The sequence below is a fragment of the Oryctolagus cuniculus genome, chromosome 18 (genome assembly GCF_964237555.1).
Source record: "Oryctolagus cuniculus chromosome 18, mOryCun1.1, whole genome shotgun sequence".
NCBI lineage: Eukaryota > Metazoa > Chordata > Mammalia > Lagomorpha > Leporidae > Oryctolagus > Oryctolagus cuniculus.
In genome coordinates this window covers 31,941,746-31,966,143 of record NC_091449.1, presented here as the reverse complement: position 1 = coordinate 31,966,143, position 24,398 = coordinate 31,941,746, and the positions used below count along the sequence as shown (strand labels likewise).

At 49.2% G+C, this 24,398-nt stretch overlaps 1 protein-coding gene and 1 pseudogene across 1 annotated transcript in view; both read left to right on the top strand.

The window, feature by feature from the left end:
• The window catches only part of ABCC11 (ATP binding cassette subfamily C member 11), a 76,217-nt gene that overhangs the window by 3,625 nt on the left and 48,194 nt on the right, over positions 1 to 24,398 (top strand). Inside the window, exons 3-13 of the mRNA XM_070063160.1 lie at positions 5,256 to 5,403; positions 6,644 to 6,877; positions 9,324 to 9,497; positions 11,167 to 11,314; positions 11,500 to 11,648; positions 12,909 to 13,016; positions 15,129 to 15,392; positions 16,998 to 17,069; positions 19,604 to 19,728; positions 20,283 to 20,355; positions 20,996 to 21,199. Of these exons, the coding sequence (XP_069919261.1) occupies positions 5,256 to 5,403; positions 6,644 to 6,877; positions 9,324 to 9,497; positions 11,167 to 11,314; positions 11,500 to 11,648; positions 12,909 to 13,016; positions 15,129 to 15,392; positions 16,998 to 17,069; positions 19,604 to 19,728; positions 20,283 to 20,355; positions 20,996 to 21,199 (1,699 nt within the window). The remainder of the gene's footprint in view (positions 1 to 5,255; positions 5,404 to 6,643; positions 6,878 to 9,323; positions 9,498 to 11,166; positions 11,315 to 11,499; positions 11,649 to 12,908; positions 13,017 to 15,128; positions 15,393 to 16,997; positions 17,070 to 19,603; positions 19,729 to 20,282; positions 20,356 to 20,995; positions 21,200 to 24,398) is intronic.
• On the top strand, positions 1,111 to 2,563 carry LOC138843090 (DNA polymerase beta pseudogene; annotated as a pseudogene).

The following is a 24,398-nucleotide window of genomic DNA, read 5'->3' as shown; positions in this document are numbered from 1 at the left end:
TCTCCATGACTGTTTGGAAGTACCCATACACATGGACCAAAGCATCACGTTGTGCCCCATAGATGTGTGCAATTGCTATGTGCAAACTAGGAATTTTTTAAAAAGAAACCTGAAAAGAAAACATAAACAAATGATTTAAATGTGTTGTACCATGTTCCTGCTCCCTCTACTTTTTTTTTTTTTTTTTTAACCATTATGTGGTCTGAAATTGTGGTCTAAAAGGTTTATAGTTTTGGGACTGATGTGGTGGTGCAGCAGGTTAAGTCAGTGCCTGCAACACCAGCATCTTATATGAGGGCCAGTTGGAGTCCCAGCTGCTTCACTTTGCATCCAGCTCCCTGCTAATGCACCTGGGAAAGCAGTGGAAGATGGCCCAAGTCACTGGGCCCCTGCCACCCATGCCGGAGACCTGGATGGAGTTCCTGGCTCTTGACTTCAGCTCTGTCCAGCTTCTGCTTTTGTGGCCTTTGGGGAGTGAACCAACAGTTAGAAGATCTCTCTGACTTTCTCTCTCTTTATATAACTCTGCCTTACAAATAAATAAATAAATCTTTAAAAAATAGCATCCATAAACAAGAAAATCCTCTAACATATACAAGTGTCAGAGGAATATTTTGCAAATCTGATTCATCTGTTGGTGGACAGGAGATGGAAATACTTTTTTTTAAAATTTATTTAATTTGAGAGGCAGACAGACCGATGGACAGAACTACCATCCATGGGTTCCCTTTCCAAATGTCCACAATGCCTGGGGCTGGGCCAAGTTGGAGTCAGGAGCTAGGAACTCCATCCAGGTTTCTTTGAGCTATCACCTGCTGTCTCCAAGGACCCGCATTAGCAGGAAGCAAAAATCAGGAACAGGGCCAGTTTTGAGGCCGTGTACTCTGATCTGGGGTGCAGACATCCTAACTGGCATCTTAGCCACTACGCCAAATGCTTGCCCAGAACAGCTGTTGATAGCTCATGGGGGGAGCAAGGAATAACCTACAATTTTGATTGCAGATGACTTAAAAGTAAGACAGAAAGGTTCTGATGATGTTGGCTCCCTTCCAGTCTTAGGCTGGGTTTAATGTTCAGGGCTGAAGGAGTGAGAGGGTAGGGCTGTTGGCCATGGGCCTCTTGGTGAGGTTCTGAGCTGGGATGACAACCCAGCTCAGATGAGATGGAGCATGAGCAGTGTTGCTGAAGGGCCTTACTGACAAAGGGTGGCCCAGAAAGAAGGGTGCATGACACTGGGGGCAGGTGCTGTCTGTCCACCATGTTCTTGCTGTGTAAGGGGTTGAAGCTTCAGGGAAGACCCGCCATCCCTTGGCATTGTCTCTGAACTTGTGCTGTCCAGACAATGGAATTGGACACATGGGAGCAGGAAGCAGGATTAAAAGGGCAGGACCTGGTGATGACAACTGGCTGTGTGGATTGTGGAGGTGTGGAAGCCATCCGTGACTGGATTAAGCCATCCTGAAACGCCTTGAGCACCACAACAATGATTGCCCAGTCCCCTACCCCCGCCTCAGATTTTAAGACAGATTGAGCAGGTTGCACCAGCCTCCCTGGGACCGGGTCCCTCTCTCCCTCTCTCCAAGACCCGGTCTCTCCTTCCGGCTGGGAGATAAGAGCCAGTCCCTGGTTCTGCACACCCCGGGGCCCTTGGGTGCAGGTCACCAGAAGCAAATGGAAGGCACTGCAGAAGACTCTGAACAGCACAATCAATCACCCACATTCTCACGGAACTCACCAACTTGGAGACGAAGGTGAGCCAGGCTATCCATAAGTACAATGCTCACAGGAAAGCAACGTCTATTCTAGCAAGTATCCACATCAAATCAATTGTGCAGCAGAAGCTACGCAATTGCCTGGAATAGGAACAAAAACTATGGAAAAAATTGATGAGTTTAAAGTTGTCTAAACTAGAGAAGATTCATTAGGATGACACAAGTCTGCTGATTTTCTGACTTGAGTTGGTGGCATTGATCCACCTGCTGTGAGGAAGAGCTCAGCAACAATGAAGCTAAACTGAACCATCATCAGAGGAGCGGGCTCAAATATTTCGAGGACCTTGAGAAAAGAATCCCTCAGGAAGAGATGTTACAAAGGCAAGGTATTGTTCTAAATGAAGTTGAAAAGGTGGATTCTGAGTTCCCGGCCACTGCTGCTTTGTCTTGGAGTCACCGAACACCCAAAGCTATTACACCGTGTTGTGGAGCAGTTGCGAAAGGTCTGTTGCACTGTAATAAAGTTCATGAGTGTTTGCCAGCTTCCCAGTGAGAGGGACAAAAAGGAATATACACGCAGAAGAACTGACATCGGGTTGCTACTCAGCGACCAATATGACTGTGGGGTTCTCTATTTCATAGGGAGTGATACTTTCAATAAGAATGTGAGAGATCATGCCCCAGAAAATGGATTGGCAGTCACTGAATATAGCATTCGTCCCGTGGGAGTCACTGAGAGCCCTGCCAGTGTGGATGGTGAAAAAGACATCTTTGATTATATCCAGGGGAAGTAGTAAGAACTCAAGGATCGGAGCGAATGTGGCTGGTGGTTCCTCCTGCACACAGCCTAACAGGAGTCTCAATTTCTTTCTTTGTTTCATTCCTTCTTTTTTCCTTAAGATTTATTTATTTATTTGAAAGGCAGAGTTACAGAGAGAGAGAGAGAGAGATCTTTGCTGGTTCACTCCTCAAATAGCCACTATGACTAGGGATGGACTAGGCCAAAGCTAGGAACCAGGAGCTTCCCCTGGGTCTCCCACGTGGGTTCAGGGGCCCAAGTACTTGGGCTAGCTTTCACTGCTTTCCCAGGTGCATTAGCAGGGAGCTGGATCAGAAGTGGAGCAGCTGGGACTCAAACCAGCGTCCATATGGGATGCTGGCACTGCAGGCTATGGCTTTAACCCACTATGCCACAGTGCTGGCCCCTTAGTTTATTTCTTAACCTTTGCTTTGTAAATGTCTTTTGTGTTTCTAAGTGATTTTTTTCTTATTCATGCTTACCTTGCATTATAGTAAAAAAAAAGTCTTGACTGTTTAAAAAATATAAGACAACACTTTTTTTTTTTTTTTTTTTTGGACAGGCAGAGTTAGACAGTGAGAGAGAGAGAGAGACAGAGAGAAAGGTCTTCCTTCCGTTGGTTCACTCCCCAAATGTCTGCTATGGCTGGCGCTGTGCCGATCTGAAGACATCAGCCAGGTGCTTCCTCCTGGTCTCCCATGCGGGTGCAGGGACCCAAGCACTTGGGCCATCCTCCACTGCACTCCCGGGCCATAGCAGAGAGCTGGACTGGAAGAGGGGCAACCAGAACAGAACCGGCACCCCAACCGGGACTAGAACCTGGAGTGCTGGTGCCGCAGGTGGAGAATTAGCCTAGTGAGCCAGGGCGCCGGTCAACACATTTTAAAGATGGTGTTTATTTATTATGTGAAAAGCAGAGTAACACAGAGAGACAGAAAGAGAGAGAGAAAGAGAAAGAGAGACCTTCCATCTTCTGGTTCACTCTCCAAAAGGCTACAACAGCCAGGACTGGGCTGGACAGGAGCTGGGAGCCAGGAGCTGCATCGGGGCCTCAAGCCTGGGTGGCAGGGGCCCAGGTATCTCCTGCCTCCCAAATGCCTCAGCCAGGAACTGCACTGAAGCCGAGCAGCTGCACCACAATGCCAGCCCCATTTGAAAATGTTTCATGTTAACTTCTTTGATGGTTTCTCAAAATATTATCAAATTTTTCTCCAAAACATAAAGTTTTTGGTGTTTTGTTTTGCTGGGGTAGCACAAACTTCCTAGGCATCATTACCTTGGAAGGTCAAAAAGGGGTCTACTTTCAATTGGGGCATCTAACATGTGAGTACCCTCTCGGGGGTCTTTGCAATAATTGAGGGGTCTTTTTGGAAATCAGTGTTCTGGGCTTTGTGAACCCAAACTTATGTATAAAAAAAGCAAGAGTGACATTGTTTAAAGTCCAGGACTGTTTCCTGAACTAACTGTATTTCACGGCAATGAGGGAAGGCCATTATTTATTGAAAACTTCAGGCTGCTAAGTCCAGAAAGAAGGACAGAACTAGAAAAATCATCATTTTTGCCAGTCCTAGTGGAAGCAGCTCTAGACAGTGATCATCAGTGGTGGGGAACTGGACAATGAAGGGGTCAGGCTTACACACCCTAACCCACTGGTCCACCTTAACATTACTAAAAAGTGGATGATAGGTATTGTAGAGCTCCTGATGTAAGCAACAGGAAGTTCACTTCATCACCTGTTAAATGTTTTTGCCAAGTGATTTAAATTCTGAATCTCATTAGGCTTTTAGTTCTAACTTCCAATTTAATAGGAAATACATGGGATAGAAGATTATGTTAGACACCACCCCAGGAATGAAACCAATCTTATCCAAAAAGTGAGGAACTCAGTAAGATAAAGAACTCAATTTCTTTTATAAATAAATGACATAGTAATGCAAAGGAGGGCACTCAGATGCAGCTTAAAATAAGGCTCAAGAGGTCTATGGGGTGTGTGGGACAGAGATTAAGCCACCACCTGAGATGCCAACATCCTGTGTTGAAGTGCTTGGTTCAAGTCGTAGCTGCTGCACTTTCAATTCCAGCTTCCTGCTAATGGTGCCCCAGTGCCCCCACGGAGGCAGCAAATGATGGCTCAAGTGCCTGGGTCCCTGCCACCCATGTGAGAGACTAGGGTTGAGTTCCAAAATTCAGTCTGGCTCAGCCCTAACTGTTGCCAGCATCTCGGGAGTAAACCAATAGGTGGAAGATCTCTGTCTGTTCCTCTGCGTCTCTGCCTTTCAAACAAAGTGAAAATAAATAAGCAAAAACAACAAACTAAAAGAGACCCATCAGATTTGTCCTTTACATGCAAGGTGTTGACCTTGTTTGCATCTTGATTTAACTGTAAAAATCATATTTTTGAAATAATTAGAGAACTTTAAATACAGCCAGGGCATTAAGTGCCATTAAGGAATTGTACACAGTGAAGCATTTATAGATGAAAGAATATGATGTCTGAGGTTTGTTTAAATACACCAATAAAAAAGAAGCAGAAGAAATAAGAGATGATACAAAAAATGTCAGAATGTTGATAATTCTTGAAGATGGAGGATGGGTACTTGGAAGTTGCTGTTGCTGTCTATTATACTCTCTACTTCTATCATGTTTGAAAGTTTCTGCAGCCAAGCTCTTGGCTAGCAAGACCTAGGATATTAGGATGATACGTGGGAAGATATTTCACTTGGCTCAATTTTCCTCTTTTCAAGGCTCCACCGCCTTTGGGAAGAAGAAGTTTCCAGGCACGGGATTGAAAAAGCGTCTGTGCCCCGAGTGATGCTGAGGTTCCAGAGAACAAGGATTCTTTTAGACGTACTTCTGGGCTGCTGCTTCGCTGTTATGAGCGTAATAGGGCCAGTATGTGGCGGACTTGATGTGGTTTGGGGGATGCCAGGCTTCAGAGGTTAGAAACGGAACTGGGGCATGTTCAAGCCCATGCCAGGAGTTGAGGATGTTTTTGTTTCTCAGCTGCTGTACAGACAATGAAGACCTTTCAGGGGCAGCAGTGCATGGGAGTTAGGAGCATAAACTCTCTAGCCAAAGCCTGGGTTCAAACCATGGCCCTGACAGTGACTTTGGGTAACTTAATTGTTACAGACAGTGAGAGGCAGAGACAGAGAGAAAGGTCTTCCTTCCATTGGTTCACTCTCCGAATGGCCACAACGGCCGGAGCTGCACTGATATGAAGCCAGGAGCCAGGAGCCAGGAGCCAGGAGCTTCTTCTGGGTCTCCCACATGGGTCCAGGGGCCCAAGCACTTGGGACATCCTCTACTGCTTCCCCAGCACATAGCAGAGAGCTGGATTGGAAGAAGAGCAGCCGGGTCTAGAACCGGCGGCCATATGGGATACTGGCAGTGCAGGTTAGGGCATTAACCTGCTGTGCCACAGTGCCAGCCCCATGCCCACACCTTTGTAAACAGTCACTTTATTTACTCCTTCATGGTCCAGTTTGTGTGTACTTCCTGTTTCCTGTCAGGTTAAGCTTCTAGGTGGCAGAGGTGAGATTAAGGTTTGGGTCAGTTGAACGCCTAAGTCTTCTCCTCCAACTGAACTCTGACTTTCTTGAGAGTAGGATTTTGCTTTTCTTTTTTGGTCCTTTCTGATCCTTCAACAAATCGCCAATCTCCCAACTCTTCTTTTTATTTTTTTTTAAGATTTATTTATGTATTTGAAACTCAGAGTTACACAGAAAGAAAAGGAGAGGCAGAAAGAGAGAGAGAGAGAGAGAGGTTTTCCATCAATCGGTTCACTCCTCAATTGACCGCAATGGCTGGAGCTGTGCTGAGCTGAAGCCAGGAGCTTCTTCCAGGTCTCCCACGTGGGTGCAGGGGCCCAAGGCCTTGGGCCATCTTCTACTGCTTTCCCAGGCCATAGCAGAGAGCTGGATCAGAAGTGGAGCGGCCAGGACTCAAACTGGCACCCATATGGGATGCCAGCACTGCAGGCAGCGGCTTTACCCACTACGCCACAGCACTGCCCCCACCCCAACTCTTCCTTGGACAAATATCCAATGTATGTCTCAAAGAAAGCTTGGAGTATGTAGTGGAGGAGATGAGGGGTGGGTTCTGAATGATTTTGACTTCTATTTCTTTTTAGATGCTGATTGTACCCAAGATCCTAGAATACTCTCAAGACAAGTCGGGGAGTGTCGTCCAGAGGGTGGGTTTCTGCTTTGCCCTTTTCCTAACCGAGTGTCTGAAGTCTTTGAGCGTGGGCTCCTGCTGGATCATCAACCAGCGCACGGGCGTCAGGTTTCGTACAGCTGTTGGCACGTTTGCCTTTGAGAAGCTAATGCAGTTTAAGTGTCTGACACACATCACCTCGGGAGAGGTAGGTGGCTGGGTCTGCACACCAGGACATCCTTCCCACCCTTCCTCTGGAAGTCACTGCCCTGGGGCCCAAGGGAAGGAGAAAGGGGAACTAAGAGAGGGATAAAGAAGCAAAAGAAAATAATTCCTAGGTTGAGTGTGGACAGCTATCAACAATTGCTTCTGAGTCATGAAAGCAAGTCAATAATCACCCAGGGAGCTGCCCCAGCATCCGGGGTCTCAGATTCTTTCAAGAAATGGTGACTGAAACCTTTCTGAGCAATTCTGTTCTGTGCCCTTGGGATACAGCCAGGAACAAAAGACACAGACCCTAGGTAGAAGCACCTTAGAACACACACACGGGAAACCAGCCTGGGGTTAAGGGTATGAGAGGACTAGGACAAAGTCTCCAGAGATGGCTTCTCTGAGCTTTCCTTTTCCACCTGCTCGAGAGGAATACGTGCACCTGCTGGGTCATTGCTACGGACTTGCAGGGTCCTGCTCATGCTCTCCGTACCGTGTAACACAAACAGGGATAGAGACTGGAAGAAGACACTCCACTTAGGACCCAAAATCATGAGGAATATTAGAGGTTTATATGTTTACTTTGGATTCCCCTATTTTTCTGTTGCTCACCAGTTGCCTGGAGGAGCATGGGTTACTAAAGCAGTGAAAGAGATATTTGTACTTGTGGAAAAGGCTTTGGCTCTTTACCTTCAAGCTAAACCCCTTAGGGATCTGGCATCAGCACCTGTCCAGCCTCGGCTCTTCCCCAAACCTGTCCTATAGCCCTAGCTTGGTTCCCCCTCCATCTAGGCAGGGCTACCTTCCGATCCCCAAACACACCAGGCGAGTCCACCTCTTGGTGACTTTGTTCCCACCTTCTGCATCCTCTGCCACTGCAGAAGCCCACTCAAGGCCCAGGTTAGCTGTCAAACCCCACCCTTTATCCCCACTCCTTACCCAGCTCTACAGGTCTGTTTGCACACATGTGGCTACCTCATTCAAAGGAACCCCCTAAATAAATACACACCATTTCAGATTCACCACTGTGGACAGGTGTGAAAAAAATCTATGCTAAACTAACTGTCAAAGAGAAACTTTATCTAAGCTCAACTGCTAACAAATGTGTGTTGTAACTGTCAGTGCTGGGGGCATTCTTCACCATGTTATTAGTTTTGTGACCCCGGGCATCTTGGACAGCCTCTCTGAAGCCGTGGAATAACAGCAGAATCAGGCTCAGGAGGGTTGTCTCCTAGGATTAATTGATGCCTTGTATACAGAGCTTGTGCACTGAAAGCTGCAATTCTTGTGTTAACCTGTATGATCTCTGGGAGTTTCTGCTGGACTCTGAGTTTATAGGCTGCCCTTTCTTGCACTTCAATTTCACTGACCTTATTCTTAGCTAGACATGGTCCCAAGTTCCTACATTTGCTCCATCAGTCCTCTGACGTCCCACTTGTGTTCCCATTGTCATGGCGGAGGAAACTGAGGCAAGGTACCTTGGACAAGGACATGGGAGTGGTGAGCAGCAGAGCCTGGACACGGGCACAGGGGCCTGGCTGCAGAGGCTCAACCTTGAGCCATGACACATCCCTGCCTCACTAAGGAGACCCGTCCCGAGGCCCGCCCTGCTTCCCTCCTGCATGCCTCTGTTCTGAGCACCTGCTGCAGGCAAGGCCCGATTTCCCCACGCATTTTCAGAGAAGCAATAAAACACAATGGCTTGTTTGAAAGTGGAAATGGAAGTAGTCCCTCAAATAAAGATTTCTAGAGAGTTGTTTCCACACATTTCATTTTAAAATCATTTTTTAAAAGACCCATCTGCATACATTGTCCTTAGAAAAAAAATTATAAAGACAGCGGCATACACCAGGCCACTTCCCCTGTGCCCACTATCAAATTGGTTTGTGTTCTTCCAAACCTTTTAGAGTACATTCAGGTACACATGCAAGTTCACCATACAAAACCTAAGTTTGGGGATGTGCATTTTTTTTAAGATTTATTTATTCATTTGAAAGTCAGAGTTATACAGAGAGAGAAGGGAGGCAGAGAGAGAGAGGGATCCTTCATCCTCTGGTTCACCCCCAAATAGCCGCAACAGTCAGAGCTGAGCCAATCTGAAGCCAGGATCCAGGAGCTTCTTCTGGTATCCCATGAGGGTGCAGGGGCCCAAGGACTTGGGCCATCTTCTACTGCTTTCCCAGGCCACAGCAGAGAGCTGGATCGGAAGTGGAGCAGCCAGGACTAGAACCGGTGCCCATATGGCATGCCGGCACTGCAGGCAGAGACTTTACCCACTACACCACAGCGCTGGCCCTGGGATGTGCATTTTTATGTAATTGGTGCTACATTTTACATACTGTTCTGCAACTTGATTGTTGCAATATAAAATATTCACTCTGGTACCTCCCTTCCTGGGTTCTTGGAGAGGTAACACCTGTGCCTACGGGCTTGCTGTCTTGCAGGTCATTAGCTTCTTCACCAACGACATCAACCTGCTGTTTGAAGGGGTGAACTATGGCCCCCTGCTATTTCTTTCCTGTGAATCTCTGATCACCTGCACCGTTGCTGCCTATTATACCCTTGGACCTACTGCGCTCATTGCAGCTCTGTGCTATCTCATGGTCTTCCCACTGGAGGTACGTCCATCTTAGTCCCCCCTCCCCCATTTGGTATTGGATATTCCCAGAATTCTCAGAGCCCTGGAATCTGGAATACCTTGAGTGCGGGTGCTGACTCTTGATGACTTTTAAGATCGTGGCTAAGATTCAGCTTCAATTCTTGCCTCAAACTTCTCTGGCTACAATATTTGGTTACTTTGTTTGAAGGGCAGAGTGACAGAGAAGCAGAGACAGAGAGAAAGAGATCTTCTATCTGCTGGTTCACTCCCCCAAATGTCTGCTACTGTTGGGGCTGGGCCAGACCAAAGCCAGGAGCCAGGAGCTTATCCAGGTCTTGGATGAGCATCTTGGACCATCTTCTGCTGCTGTCCCAGGCACCAGAGCAAGGAGCTGGATTGGAAGCACAGCAGCCAGGACACAAATCAGGGTTCAGATATGGGATCCAGTGTTGCAGGTGACAGCTTAACCCATTGCACCTCAATGCCAGCCCTGTGTGAGATTTCTGTTCCTTGTCTTCTTCTATCTGGAAATAATGCAGATGACATTTTGCCTTTGACATAATGGGAGAAGGGATGCAAACTTGCTGCCCAAGATTCATGTGAAATAACACCGGGCAAAGCAGTAGTGACTCTTGGCCTACGTGTGCTCGAAAAATATTTGGCGTGGGTTATAACTGCCAACACTTCCTTGAAGTTTTCCTCTTGAAGAGTTGCTCTGACCATAGGGTGATTGCAACTGTTGCAGAGTTTAGGATCCAGAGGCAGAGGAGTGGTGTATCTGTTCAGTTAGCCAGCCTAGCTTGGGACCCAGTGAGAAATGATGGCTTGAAGAGGCTTCCCTGGGACACATTCCCGGGAGCCAAAGAGTCACTGCAGCTTCACTGCGTGCTGAGTTAAAGCCGGGCTTTCGATCCACGTCTGGAGCTCGTCTTTGGCAATACGGTCAGGTGCCACTCCACATCAGGGACACATTTTGAGAAACGCATTGGTGGGCAATTCCATCATTGTATGACCTTCACAGGGTGTGCCTGCAGAGCACATGTGGCTACCACATCCCTGGCTGACAGGAGCTTTTCAACTTGGTCATCATCCATGGCACCACCACTGTACTTGTCACATGTTGACATTTTGTCAGTGAGAGACAACAAATGCCACAGTGGTCCCACAAGACAACACTGCAGCTGAAAAATTCCCAGGTTCCTGTTGCCTAGTGACGTCGTAGCCATCAGCTTGTTGTAGCACGAAACTCTGGTCTCATGTTTGTGGTGATGCTGGCGTGAACAAGCCTCTTAGGCTGCCAGTTATAGAGAAGTGTAGTACATACAGATATATAGGTAGATAGATAGATAGATAGATAGATAGATAGATAGATAGATAGATAAATGTCCACTGTATAGCTGTATATCACACCGTACCAGCAGCAACATCGTACACCTGCTGTTTCCCAGGCCTCTGAAATGCATCAAGAGGCCACACTGAGTGGCTGATCTGTACCACCTGGGTTTGTGGAAGTGTGTTCTACAACATTCACTTGCACAATCACAAATGACCCAACAATGCGTCTCTCTGCAAGTACCCCCACCATTAAGCAGCACACAGTAGGACTTCCGGCTGCCCAGGCTGCACTCTCCCGCCCTTGTCACACGAAGCTGTTGCACGACAGCCAACCTGCCGCGTCCCGACTCCAGGTGCTCCTGACCCGGCTGATGGTGCAGGTACAGAATCACACCTTGAAGGTGAGCGACCAGCGCATCCGCATCACCAGCGAGGTTCTCACCTTCATGAAGCTGGTTAAAATGTATGCGTGGGAGAAACCATTTGCAAAAATAATTAAAGGTATGGAAATCGTGGCTTTCCGCTCAAAGTGTAATGAATGACGTCATGCTGGACCCAGCCTTTTGAGGGTTTCTTTCGGGCTTCGGGGATTGTGTTGTGATCTTTGGTGAATAGTCTTGAGGTTATTTTCAGTGTGCTTCTTTTTTTTTTTTTTTTTTTTTTTTTTTTTTTTTTTTTAATCCAAGACCTAAGAAAAAGGGAAAGGAAACTCTTGGAGAAGAGTGGGCTTATCCAGAGCCTGACCATCAACATCTTGCTTGTCTCTCCAACAGTGGCCACTGTGGTCATGTTTCTCATCCACATACACTTAGAATTCAAACTCACAGCGTCCACGGTAAGTGTTTGCAGGGCTTTGCTCCTCCCCACAGTGCTGGGAAGTCTTCTTTCACGTCCTTGCCTAGCTCACGGCCCATAAAGGTCTGAACGCTGTGCAAGTGCATACTACCGATTGGTTGTGATTTTCCAGGCTTTTCAGATGCCCAAGTTTGCTTCCTTCCCGGCCTATCTGCGAAAGTGGTTGCCTCGGAGAGCAGCTATGCGAGGGAGGCACAGCGGAATCCTAAGGGTGCAGGGACCATGGGCTGTGTAGTGACAGCCCTACAGTTCCCAGATACCTCTTGAACTTGACAATCTTAAATGGAGGAGTTTCTCTGAGCCCCAAATAAAGCCTGTGGAAATATACTTAAGATAGAAAGATGTAGCCTCTTCTGTCTTTCCCTCTGTGGTCTGACCTTGATCCTGGGATGCAGCAGCTATGTTTCAGGGTTCCAAATCCCAGTGCTTTGAGGAGAACGAGATGGGGTGCAGCTCTTGGACAGGTGGGTGTCCAGCAGGGAGGCCAGCAGACTGCACCTGAAGCAAGTAGGGTGAGCCTCTAGGAGTCTGTAGGCAAGGGCGACTGTCATCTTCACTTGGTTCAGGACTGTGCCAGAGAGACTCCCGGGAGGACCTGAGGGGACAGATTCTGGGGGACTGCTGGGTCACACCAAGCAGGACTAGAGCAAGGCACCTGTGCCCCTTTGGAGTTTATCTCTGAGTTGGAAGTAGAAAGAGATAAGGTGGACATGGATGGGAAGGTTTTGCAGGTCCCTCCAGGATCCTGAAAGCCTACAGTGGTTTGCTATGGTCAGAGCGAGGGGTGGATCAGGCATGAAGGCAAGAAGATTCGGAATGTTAGGAAAATAGCACCAAAGGCGAAGAAGAAGAAACCCCACCTCGACAGCAGCAACAGAGCCTTCGTCTACATGGTGGTGGACAAGGCTCTCTCCCCTGGATTCTAAGTGCTTCCCAGACTTTTATTCCTGGGCCAGCTTTCCAGTTTTTGCTACTGCTGTGGTAAGCGGCTATGTGCACAAAGTTACAGAGCTACCCAGTGGCTAAGTTGCAACAGGGATTCTTAGACTAAGCTATGCACTCTCCCCACCACTTGTGCCAGACTCCCAAATACCAGCTTGGCCTCTGCCAATTTGTAAAGGAGCCACTTGTTGGGAGGTACAGGCTGCTTTGGGGTTGGGGCTCGGGGATGGGGATCCCCGGGAATGGAGGAAGCAGGTGAGGATGTAACGCTCACCGCCCCCTCCCACTCCTCCTCCAGGCCTTCATCACCATGGCCGCCCTGAACCCCCTGCGGCTGTCAGTGTTCCTTGCGCCCTTTGCAGTCAAAGGCCTCACCAACTTCAATTCTGCCGCAGAGAGGTTCAAGGTAAGTCAGCCCTCTGCCTTGGGGTCCCCAGGATCTGCTTCCCAAACATGCCCCTGGCTAAGGCAGAGTGAGGCTTAGCAGAGAGAGGGCCCAGCTAACTCAGTGTCTTTCTGTGCCCTGGGGACGAGCATGCATCAGGCTGTGTCCCACGCCACAGGCAGAAAGCAGGACAGTGTGTCCAAAACAAGTCTCAGACAAGTGGTCTACAGACTTACCCAGGTGTGGGTAATGTTACTCTGACAGCTTCACTAAAAAAAAAAAACCAAAAAACTCTTACCTGTTGCTTACATCCAAAAGCCCAGACATTGTATATGGGCACCTACATCTGAGGACTCTCAGATAACCAGCAGATCTGGACGCTGGATGATATTCTCCTGGAGCCAGTGAAAGCTGTTCTGTTTAGATGGGCTGTTGGGATGCAGTTTGCTGCAGACTGCACTGTGCTCTCTTAACCTGTAACACCGGGGCTGCAACTTACCATTTAGCATCTTTGAAATGGGTGACTTCTCTTATTTACATGGTGAGTTTTGCCCCAGTAGGCGTCAGAGTTGGAAAAACTCTCATCTAAACCAATTGTAAAAAGACAGCCTCAAGTTATCTCACTTTTAGATACTTGCAGGAGCAAAGCATTTGGCTCACATCAGTTAAAATACCTGCATCCCTTATTGGAGTGCCTGGGTTTGAGTCTCAGTTCCAGCTCCCAATTCCTGCTGCCTGCCCGTGCAGACCTGGTTAGGCAGCAGGTGACGGATCAAGTAATTGTGTTCCTGCCACCCACGTGGGGGACGGGATTGAGTTCCTGGCTGCCGGCTCCTGGCTCCAGACCCAGTTATTGTAGGCTTTTGAGGAGTGAACCAGCACATGGTAGCATTCTCTCTCTCTCTCTCTCTCTCTCTCTCTCAGATTTCCTTATTTATTTGGAAGTTAGAATTACAGAGAGAGAGAGACAGAGACAGAGACAGAGACAGAGATAGAGAGAGATTTTCTACCTGCTGGTTAACTTTCCAGATGGCCAGAACAAGCCAGAGCTCAGAGCTTCTTCCAGGTCTCCCATGTTAGTGCAGGGGCCCCAGCACTTGGACCATCTTCCACTGCTTTTCCCAGGCCATTCGCAGTGGAGCAGCCAGGATTTGAACCGGTGCCCATATGGGATGTCAGTGTTGCAGGTGGTAGCTTTACTTGCTCCGCCATTACGCCGCCCCCTAGATCTCTTGGTAAGCCTATCTCCAGGTAGCTGTGTGGATGCAATGGCTTCAGTGAGACTGCATTTCTGGCCCACATTCTCAGTGCTGGGATTCATTCAGTGCTAGTTCTGCTCTTGTATTTTGCAAACAGGGAGACGGGAGTACAGAGAGAAGGGACCTGCCGATGGGCACAATTTGAAATGTCTGACCTGGAGTATTTCCCGTGGTGTGGTCCCCGGGCAGACACTTTTTTATTTTTAATAAATACAATTTAATTTTTAAATTATTTATTTGACAGGTAGAGTTATAGACAGTGAGAGAGTGAGACAGACAGAAAGGTCTTCCTTCCGTTGGTTCACTCCCCAAATGGCCGCTATGGCTGAAACTGCGCCAATTCGAAGCCAAGAGCCAGGTGCTTCTTCCTGGTCTCCCATGTGGTTGCAGGAGCCCAAGCACTTGGGCCATCCTCCACTGCCTTCCCGGGCCACAGCAGAGAGCTGGACTGGAAGAGGAGCAACCGGGACTAGAACCCGGCGCCCATATGGGATGCCGGCACTGCAGGTGGAGGATTAGCCAAGTGAGCCACGGCACCGGCCCTAAATATATTTTTAAAAACCACACATTAATCCTACAAGTCAATGGGTCTTATCACTTGGGACAAGGCCAATGTTGATTGGGCGTTGGTTAACTGAGGGTATGGGGGTATGGAGATGAAGAACGGCCTGGGGCGTGAGAGCTGGACAGCAGAGGCATAGCACTTCCAGCAGCAGAAGCTGGTCTCCTAACTGTGCTGCTGCTTCAAGCTTCTCCTATCTGTTGCACTTTCACCTACTTGTACCAGTGACGGGTCAGCAATACTGGGCACACGTGCTTCTACTGAACTAAAGAACCAATTCTCCCCCCTGCCTCCCTCTTCTTATCTTTACAGAAATTCTTCCTCCAGGAGACCCCCACAGTCTCCGTCCACGCATTGCAAGACCCCAGCCAAGCCCTGGTTTTGGAGGAGGCCACACTGTCATGGCGGCGGCAGACCTGCCCTGGGATTGTCACTGGGGCCCTGGCACTGGGGAAGCAGGAACACACTTCTCTGGGGAAGATCGGAACCCAGCCACAATTGGGTGCCCTCGGGCTGGAGGACAAAGGGGACAGGCTGGGTCCGGAGTTGCGCAAGATAAACCTGGTGGTGTCAAAGGTAGCCTTGTTTGGCCACGCAGGCAGGCTGGCCGCCAGTTCAGTGCTAGGGTGGCCAGGCACCCTACTGTTTCCTTTCCAGACTGTCCCCATTAAGGTCGTCCTTTTTTTTAAGCAAAGATTTATTTGGTTATTTGAAAGGCAGAGTTACATAGAGGCAGAGACGGAGAGAGAGAGAGAGAAAGAGAGAGAGAGTGAGGTCTTCCATCTGCTTGTTCACTCCCCAGATGGCCACAGCGGCTGGAGCTGGGCTGATCTGAAGCCAGGAGCCAGCAGCTTCTTCCTGATCTCCCACATGGGTGCAGGAGCCCAAGGACTTGGGCCATTGTCCTCTGCTTTCCCAGGCACATTAACAGGATAGGAAGTGGAGCCACAGGATTTGAACTGGTGCTCATATGAGATGCTGGCACTGCAGGCAGCAGCTTTACCCGCTATACCTCAGTGCTGGCCCCAGGCTCTCCCTTAATACAGATTTTACATGGAGGGCAAATGCAGGAAGACTTTCATACTGTAGTGTGAATTAATCAATCATCTGATATTTTGGAGGAGTAGGCCAGATTACTGAGTGCTAGTTCTTGGAGGGACAAGAGACCTAGAAAGGAGAATAAATTGATTGAATTAACATATGTTACACCCTGGAGTGTCCAAGATCTATGCTGCACGTTCTAATCTGGTTGTTCTGTGGACTCTCCTTATCTGGCTCCTTTGGCACCTAATGTTCATAAGGCCCAGCTTCCTGCTCTCACTTCTGCTCTTCTCTGTTCCCTATTGAGATACATAACAATAATGATGATGACAGGTGTAAAACAGATACAGCTATTGATCCATTAGACTGGTAGATCTAGTGTCTCGCATTGATATTAATGTCTGATAGTGCTAAGTGTCAGTAATGGCCCTTCCCCCTCGGAGGCCATCTCAAAGCTCGGAGGCTTTGAATTCCAGCTCTGTGTTGTCATCTCCAGTCTTGGTGTCTCCTCTGGGCTCCAGATTCTGCTGCCTACATCTTCACTCTCTTAAGTGTCCCCTGAGCATTGCAAATGATCTTCACCCTCATGGTACCACCGTCTTTCTGGTGGCTGAGACCCTGGGGTCAGGCTTGATTCCTTTCCACCCCCCACCAATCTCACCAGGCTATCAGCAAGGTCCATCAGCTCCCCTCCCACGTCTCCCAGCCCAGCCACCTCTCCACTATAGCCACCATCAATTGACTATTTGATGGATAGATGAATGAATGAATAAGTAAATGAATGAATGTGTGTGTCAGTATGAGGTTGGTTTCCATATCCCCATTTTACAGATGAAGAAACTGAGGCCCAGAGAGGCCAGATGGCTTTCCTAGGATCCTAGGGTAGATGCCTACCTGGGATTTGGGTTTCTTGCCACCCATCCTGGAGTTCCTCCCTGCCACTTCTATGCAATGTTCTTCCTCTGGGGTTGCCCCAGTACCTCTGCATGTGTGCACCAAGCTCCTGTTGGGCTTTGCTTGTTTGCGGTGCATGGTTTTGTTGCTTCTGAATGTCATTGAGTGCTTGGACAATAGGCAGTCCAGGGGAGAATGGTGGAGTCGTGCTGTCCCAACGCCTGTGTGTCTTCTGCGGCTCTGCAGGGTTCCATGGTGGGGATCTGTGGCAGCACAGGGAGTGGCAAGAGCAGCCTGCTGTCAGCCATCCTGGGGGAGGTAAGTGGCCTGCACTCCTGCCCGCCAGCCCACACGCTGGCCCCTGCTCCCAGCCTCGAGCTCCACAGGAGGGCTCCCGCACCTGCCTTCTTCCTCACAGGGGTCTGAGCAAATAGGACTTTTGTAAGTGGCAGTGTGCATGCGCCCTGGAGTTAGTACTCACGGTGGGCCCAGCTGCCTCTGGGCTCCACCCCCCTTTCCCACCTGCTCCCTGCAATGGTAACAGGGCATTGCAGAGCTTGGTGTGATGATTTAAAAAAAATCCTCTCGTGGAAGCAAACTCACCCCTTGAGGAGTGGGCCAGCAGCAGAAGCAAAATGTGGCAGGCAGGAGGCAGGGAGGGGAAAGCCAGGCTCATACGCTTACCGTGGAATCAGCCTACCCCCCACCCCGGGTACCCCTGCCTTTAAGATCAGAATGCCCCAGTTCCATCTCCCGTGGACAGTTTGGAGGTCGGCTTTGTCTGTAGCCAGGGTGACTTGTGGCTCAGCACTTCTTTGTCCAGTTTCAAAACCAAACACCAACAGCTTCCCCCAGCTCATCTGGGGTCACACTACACAGCTCAGAGTGGAACAATTGAACGCCCTGCGCCCTGCGTGCGTGTTCACGGCCACCTCGCTGCTCTCCCCACCTCCCCAAGCAGCCCCAGCCACAGTAGCTCCTGGGCTGTCTCTCTCTCCCCCTTTCTTTCTGCATGCATAGCCCTGCTGCCCGCACTGTGGGGAGAACTCACAGCTTGCCTTCCTTCTCTTAAGTGTGCACAGCCCAACACATTGCCTCCTTGGGAAGTGGCGATGTTGCCAATACCTATTCTCTCCTAATTCATGTCAGCCTGGCCGTTTCCTGTGTCCTACCCCGGACAGCCTCCCCCCAGCCTCCACGCGCCTGGAGGAGAAGAAAAACTCCATTAAAATAGTAACAAGGGCTCACTGACAGGCCTGGCCTGGAGCTTTCTGTTTTTCCCATTCAACCCTGCTCCCAGCCCCCAGAGGAAGACGCATTCCTTGCAGCCCACTTATGGGTAAGTGGGGTGCAGAGAGGTGGCCTGCCCCAGGTCACTCGGCAGGAAAGGTGTGCGCCAAGGTGGGAGGCCGGGGCCGACCGAGGCCTGGGGCCTGAGGTTTGGCTCTCACCACAGCAAAGTTTCCCGACAGCCTCTATTCTTTCCAAACCCCCATTCTCCATGACCGGTGATTTACCGGCTTCCTCTGCAAATAAGCAAATCACTTAAAGCTAATTTTATTATTGTTTTAGAATTCTTATTAATTCTATTTATTTGAGAGAGAGAGAGAGAGAGAGAGAGAGAGAGAGAGACCTTCCATCCACTCCCCAAATGCCTGCAACAGCTGGGGCTGGGTCAGACGAAAGCTAGAAGCCTAGAGCCCAGTCAGGGTCTCCCACCTGGCTGTCAGGGACCCAGCCACATGAGCTGTCATCTGCTTCTCCCCAAGGCTGTGCATTAGCAGGAGGCTGGAACCAGGAGTGGAGCTGGGACTCAGACTCTGCCTCTCCAATATGGGACGCAGGCATCCGAGCGACGTCTTCACTGCTAGGCCAAACACTTGCTCTCCGACATGTCCTTTTAAAGTTCTGCTTTTGTTCATTAAAGCCTGGCTCCGAATCAAAAGCAAAAAGCCAGAAGGGAGAGCAGGGATGCTAATCCCGTGTGGGGTGATGGGGACGGGGGAGCGGTCTCTCCCGTTTGCAATGTGTGTTTTGAACTTGTCACACAGAAGCAGGAAGGACTCCTAAGTGGGTGTGTCTCAACTGCTGAGGTGGGGGGAGGGGGCGGGCTCAGGACCATAGAGTGCTGTAGTGTTTGCACACCAGCTACACACAGCCCGCAGAGCACCCCTGGTCACCTCCACATCACTTACAATGCCTACGATGTGAGTGCTGTGTGAATCGATGGGTGTGATGCTCTGCTGTTTAGGGCAGCGTGGCAAGAAAACACTTCTGCACATGTTCGGTACAGATGTGACTTTTTTCCCCAGAATATTTTCCATATACCACTGGTGGCACCTGTGGACATGCGGGGCTGATTGCACTCACCCCCTGGATGCAACAGTTGGTGCCATTTGCATATTTCCCTCGTCTCTGCAGATACACATTTCATAGGACTATTTAAATTACAGTGGCTGTGATACTTTTTCTACTAAATACTTCCCCGTAATGTCCTAACATAGTAGCATCCTCAAGTTTCTCAGACATATTTCTGTAATACACAGCCATGGCCAGAGATGGCCTGGAACTTTCAGTCTGCACCAGGAACCAGGAGCCACTGACTGCTGGGGACCACACAGCTAGGGAGACAGGAGGAGAAAACGTGGGGAGTCTTCGGTGCAAACCCTGGATTTGGGTCTGGCTTAGCTCAGCTCCTCCCACACCCTCCCATGGCCTCACTCAGCCTCATGGTGGGGGGGCCGAAGCCCACATTCAAAGTCCCTTTCGTACAGGAGAGCCCCAGCGTCCTGAGCTAGCAGGGTCCACCCCCTGGCCTCCCTGGTCCTGAGGCTGCCTTCACTCTTCTGCAGATGCACTTGCTCCGGGGCTCCGTGGGGGTGCAGGGAAGCCTGGCCTATGTCCCGCAGCAGGCCTGGATCATCAGCGGCAGCGTCAGGGAAAACATCCTTATGGGAGGCCAGTATGACAAGGCGAGGTAAGCTTCCGGGAGGGGCTGGGGGGACATGCGGGGGTGTGGCCGGTTTGGGGAGGGCCCTGGAACTGCTGGTAGCAATGTGCCAACTACCAGTACTCGCATGCTCAGGTGTATGCATCACTGTGAAAGAAGTGAGTTACAGGGGCCGGGGGAGGAGGAAGCAGGGAGCTCTTCCATTCACTGGTTCACTCCCCAAATGGTCACAACGCTGGAGCTGGGCAGGCCGAAGCCAGGAGCCTGGAGCTTCTTCCGGGTCTCCCACATGAGTGCAGGGGCCCAAGCACTGGGCCATCTTCCACTGCTTTCCCAGGCACATTAGCAGGGAATGGACCAGAAATAGAGCAACTGGTACATGAACCTGCGCCCATATGGGATGCTGGCACTGCAGCTTAAAAGAGACAAAGGAAGGGAATGAAAAGAGCTCTCAGTGGTTTACCATGAAACACAAGGTCAAGTTCAGATTTCTCAGTGTGGAACTTTCCTTCCACACCTGGGAAGGCCAGAGGGCCTGAGGCCTGGCCACTTCTGCCTGACACCAGCCCTGTGCTTGGCAGATACCTGCAGGTGCTCCACTGCTGCTCCCTGAACCGGGACCTGGAAATCCTGCCCTTCGGGGACCTGACGGAGGTGAGTGGGAGACGCACATCCCCAGTGGCTCTGTTCTGATGTTCTTGTTCTTGCGTTCGGGCCCCAGTCTATCCCTGGTCTACTGTGAGCTTTTTGAGGGCTCTGTGGAGAAGAAGCAGGGCTTGAAAGATGGTAGGTTGACCTCTGGCCACTGCTCTGCCTCCTGGTCGCCACCATTTGATCTCGGACAAGTCCCTGGAGAAGAGACTGCCTTACCCCACAGAGCTGGCCCGCTGAGCTCCACAGGCTCCTCAAAGCAACAGTAGAGACCCTGCGAAGAGGAGAAAGCAGCCGTCCTACCCCTCCCCACTTGGCCCGTCGGAACATTCGCTGGGTCCTCTGCAGGCAATTTGGTCTGACTGCAACATTTACTTGTTAATTCACCTAAGACCTCTGCCCCCACGGCGAAAGTCCTAGTGCCATCTCAATTTCACTATCAAACACTAGCTTGGACTCCTGAGCACTTGCAGCCAGCCTGACACTATTTTAGCAACTTAAATGGTGCCTGCACAAATTCTGAACAGCATATTTTGTTTCGGTCTGCACCGAGGGGTTCCCTTGGCCACACCTGGCCACCTGTTTGGGCACATGTGACTGCATGTGCCCTCTGGTCACAGGGCCTTTTGCTGTCTGTCTGCAGATCGGGGAGCGTGGCCTCAACCTCTCCGGGGGGCAGAAGCAGAGGATCAGCCTGGCACGCGCCATCTACTCCAACCGTCAGCTCTACCTGCTGGATGACCCCCTGTCAGCCGTGGACGCCCATGTGGGCAGGCACATATTCGAGGAGTGCATCAGGAAGATGCTCAGGGGAAGGACGGTCGTCCTGGTGACCCACCAGCTGCAGGTGACTGCCCTCCACTCTCTCCAAGGAGAGAGAGGGAGACAGAGAGATAGAATCTTCTATCTGCTGGTTCACTGCCCAAATGGCCACAACAGCTGGAACTGGGTCAAGCTGAAGAAGCCAGGAACCAGGAGCTTCTTCCAGGCCTCCCTTGTGCATACTGATGGCGCTGGCCATCAGTGACGGATAATGCCGATTCTCAAGGCTCTACTGCGGGTGACCCAGGAGCAACCTCGTGGTGGCAGAGCTTTCTCTCAGACTAGAGCTTCCCCAGTTCAGGGAGTGCTGTAGAGAGCTTGCTGTTCCCCTGCCTGGGGAAGACTGGCAGGCGAAAATTGAAGCCAAACGTCAAGCTCTCCTTTATGCTCAACACTTTGTGCATGGCCCCTGCATTTCCAGTCATAAAAAAGAAGGTGGAGGGGCAGCATTGTGGTGTATTTGGTAGGGCTGCTGCCTGTGACCCTGGCATCCCATATGGGTGCCGGTTCAATTCCTGGCTGCTCCACTTCCGATCCAGCTCCCTGCTAATGCTGCTAGAGCAGTAGAGGATGCCCCAAGTCCTTGGGCCCCTATGCACAAGGGAGACCTGGAAGAAGCTCCTGGCTCCTGGCTTCTTCAGCTTGGCCCAGTCCCAGCTGTTGTGGCCATTTGGGCAGTGAACCAGCAGATGGAAGATTCTCTCTGTCTCCCTCTCTCCTTGTAACTCTGCCTTTCAAATAAATAAATTTAAAAAAAGAAGAAAGGGGAAGGAAGGAAAGAAAATCAAAAAAGAGAGAGGGAGGGAAGGAGGGAAGGAGGGAGGGACAGAGAGAGAGAGAGAGACAGAGAGAGAGACAGAGACAGAGATCTTCCATGTGCTGGTTCGTTTCCCAAATGGCTATAACAACCATAGCTGGGCTAGGCCAAAGCCAGGAGCCGGGAACTCCACTGGGGTCTCCCATGTGGGTGGCAGGGATCCAACTACCTGGGCCATCATCTGCCGTCTCCCAGGTGCATCGTAAGGAAACTGTATGAGAAGCGGAGATGAGGCTGTGTCCCAGGCACCGCAGTACAGGAGCCAGTACAAGTGCCTGCACTGCTGCACCAACATCCTCCCCGGAAATGGCTCCTTGTGGCGCTGTCTCACACTGGCCGCTTTCTCTGGATATTCTCACACGGGGTCTTCACCTCAGGGTCTTTACTTCCCTCCTTCTTCTGTTTCTTCTCTTGCCGCCTTATTTTTGGTTTACTGGGGTTTTATTTTTTTTAATTTTTTTTAACTTTTATTTAATGACTATAAATTTCCAAAGTACAGCTTATGGATTACAATGGCTTCCCTCCCCACCCATAACTTCCCTCCCACATGCAACCCTCCTCTTTCCCGCTCCCTCTCCCCTTCCATTCACATCAAGATTCATTTTCAATTCTCTTTATATACAGAAGATCAGTTTAGCATATATTAAGTAAAGATTTCAACAGTTTGCACCCACATAGAAACACAAAGTGAAAAATACTGTTTCAGTACTAGTTATAGCATTAAATCACAATGTACAGCACATTAAGGACAGAGATCCTACATGAGGAGTAAGTGCACAGTGACTCCTGTTGTTGACTTAACAAATTGACCCTCTTGTTTATGGCATCAGTAATCACCCTAGGCTCTTGTCATGAGTTGCCAAGGCTATGGAAGCCTTTTGCGTTCACCAACTCTGATCATATTTAGACAAGGTCGTAGTCAAAGTGGAAGTTCTCTCCTCCCTTCAGAGAAAGGTACCTCCTTCTTTGATGACCTGTTCTTTCCACTGGGATCTCACTCACAGAGATCTTTCATTTAGGTCATTTTTTTTACAGAGTGTCTTGGCTTTCCATGCCTGAAATACTCTCATGGGCTTTTTCAGCCAGATCCGCATGCCTTAAGGGCTGATTCTGAGGCCAGAGTGCTGTTTAGGACATCCACCATTCTATGAGTCTGCTGTGTATTCTGCTTCCCATGTTGGATCGTTCTCTCCCTTTTTTATTCTATCGGTTAGTATTTGCAGACACTAGTCTTGTTTATGTGATCCCTTTGACTCTTAGTCCTATTATTATGATAAATTGTGAACAGAAATTGATCACTTGGACTAGTGAGATGGCATTGGTACATGCCACCTTGATGGGATTGAATTGGAATCCCCTGGTATGTTTCTAACTCTACCGTTTGGGGCAAGTCAGCTTGAGCATGTCCCAAATTGTACATCTCTTCCCTCTCTTATTCCCACTCTTATATTTAACAGGGATCACTTTTCAGTTAAGTTTCAACACTTAAGAATAACTGTGTATTAATTACAGAATTCAACCAATAGTATTAAGTAGAACAAACAAAAAAAAATACTAAGAGGGATAACATATTAAGTTGTTCATCAACAGTCAGGGCTATGCTGATCAAGTCACCATTTCTCATAGTGTTCATTTCACTTTAACAGGTTTCCTTTTTGGTGCTCGGTTAGTTGTCACCAATCAGGGAGAACATATGATATTTGTCCCTTTGGGACTGGCTTATTTCACTCAGCATAATGTTTTCCAGATTCCTCCATCTTGTTGCAAATGACCAGATTTCATTGTTTTTTACTGCTGTGTAATATTCTATAGAGTACATGTCCCATAATTTCTTTATTCAGTCTACTTTTGATGGGCATTTAGGTTGATTCCAGGTCTTAGCTATTGTGAATTGAGCTGCAATAAACATTGAGGTGAAGACCGTTTTTTTTTTTTTTTTGTTTCCCAATTTAATTTCCTCTGGGTAAATTCCAAGGAGTGGGATGGCTGGGTTGAATGGTAGGGTTATATTCAGGTTTCTGAGGAATCTCCAGACTGACTTCCATAGTGGCTTGACCAGTTTGCATTCCCACCAACAGTGGGTTAGTGTCCCTTTTTCCCCACATCCTCACCAGCATCTGTTGTTGGTAGATTTCTGAATGCAAGCCATTCTCACCGGGGTGAGGTGGAACCTCATTGTGGCTTTGATGTGCATTTCCCTGATTGCTAGTGATCTTGAACATTTTTTCATGTGCCTGTTGGCCATTTGGATTTCCTCTTTTGAAAAATGTCTATTGAAGTCCTTGGCCCATCTCTTAAGTGGGTTGTTTGTTTTGTTGTTGTGGAGTTTCTTGATCTCTTTGTAGATTCTGGTTATTAATCCTTTATCTGTAGCATAGTTTGCGAATATTTTTCCCATTCTGTCAGT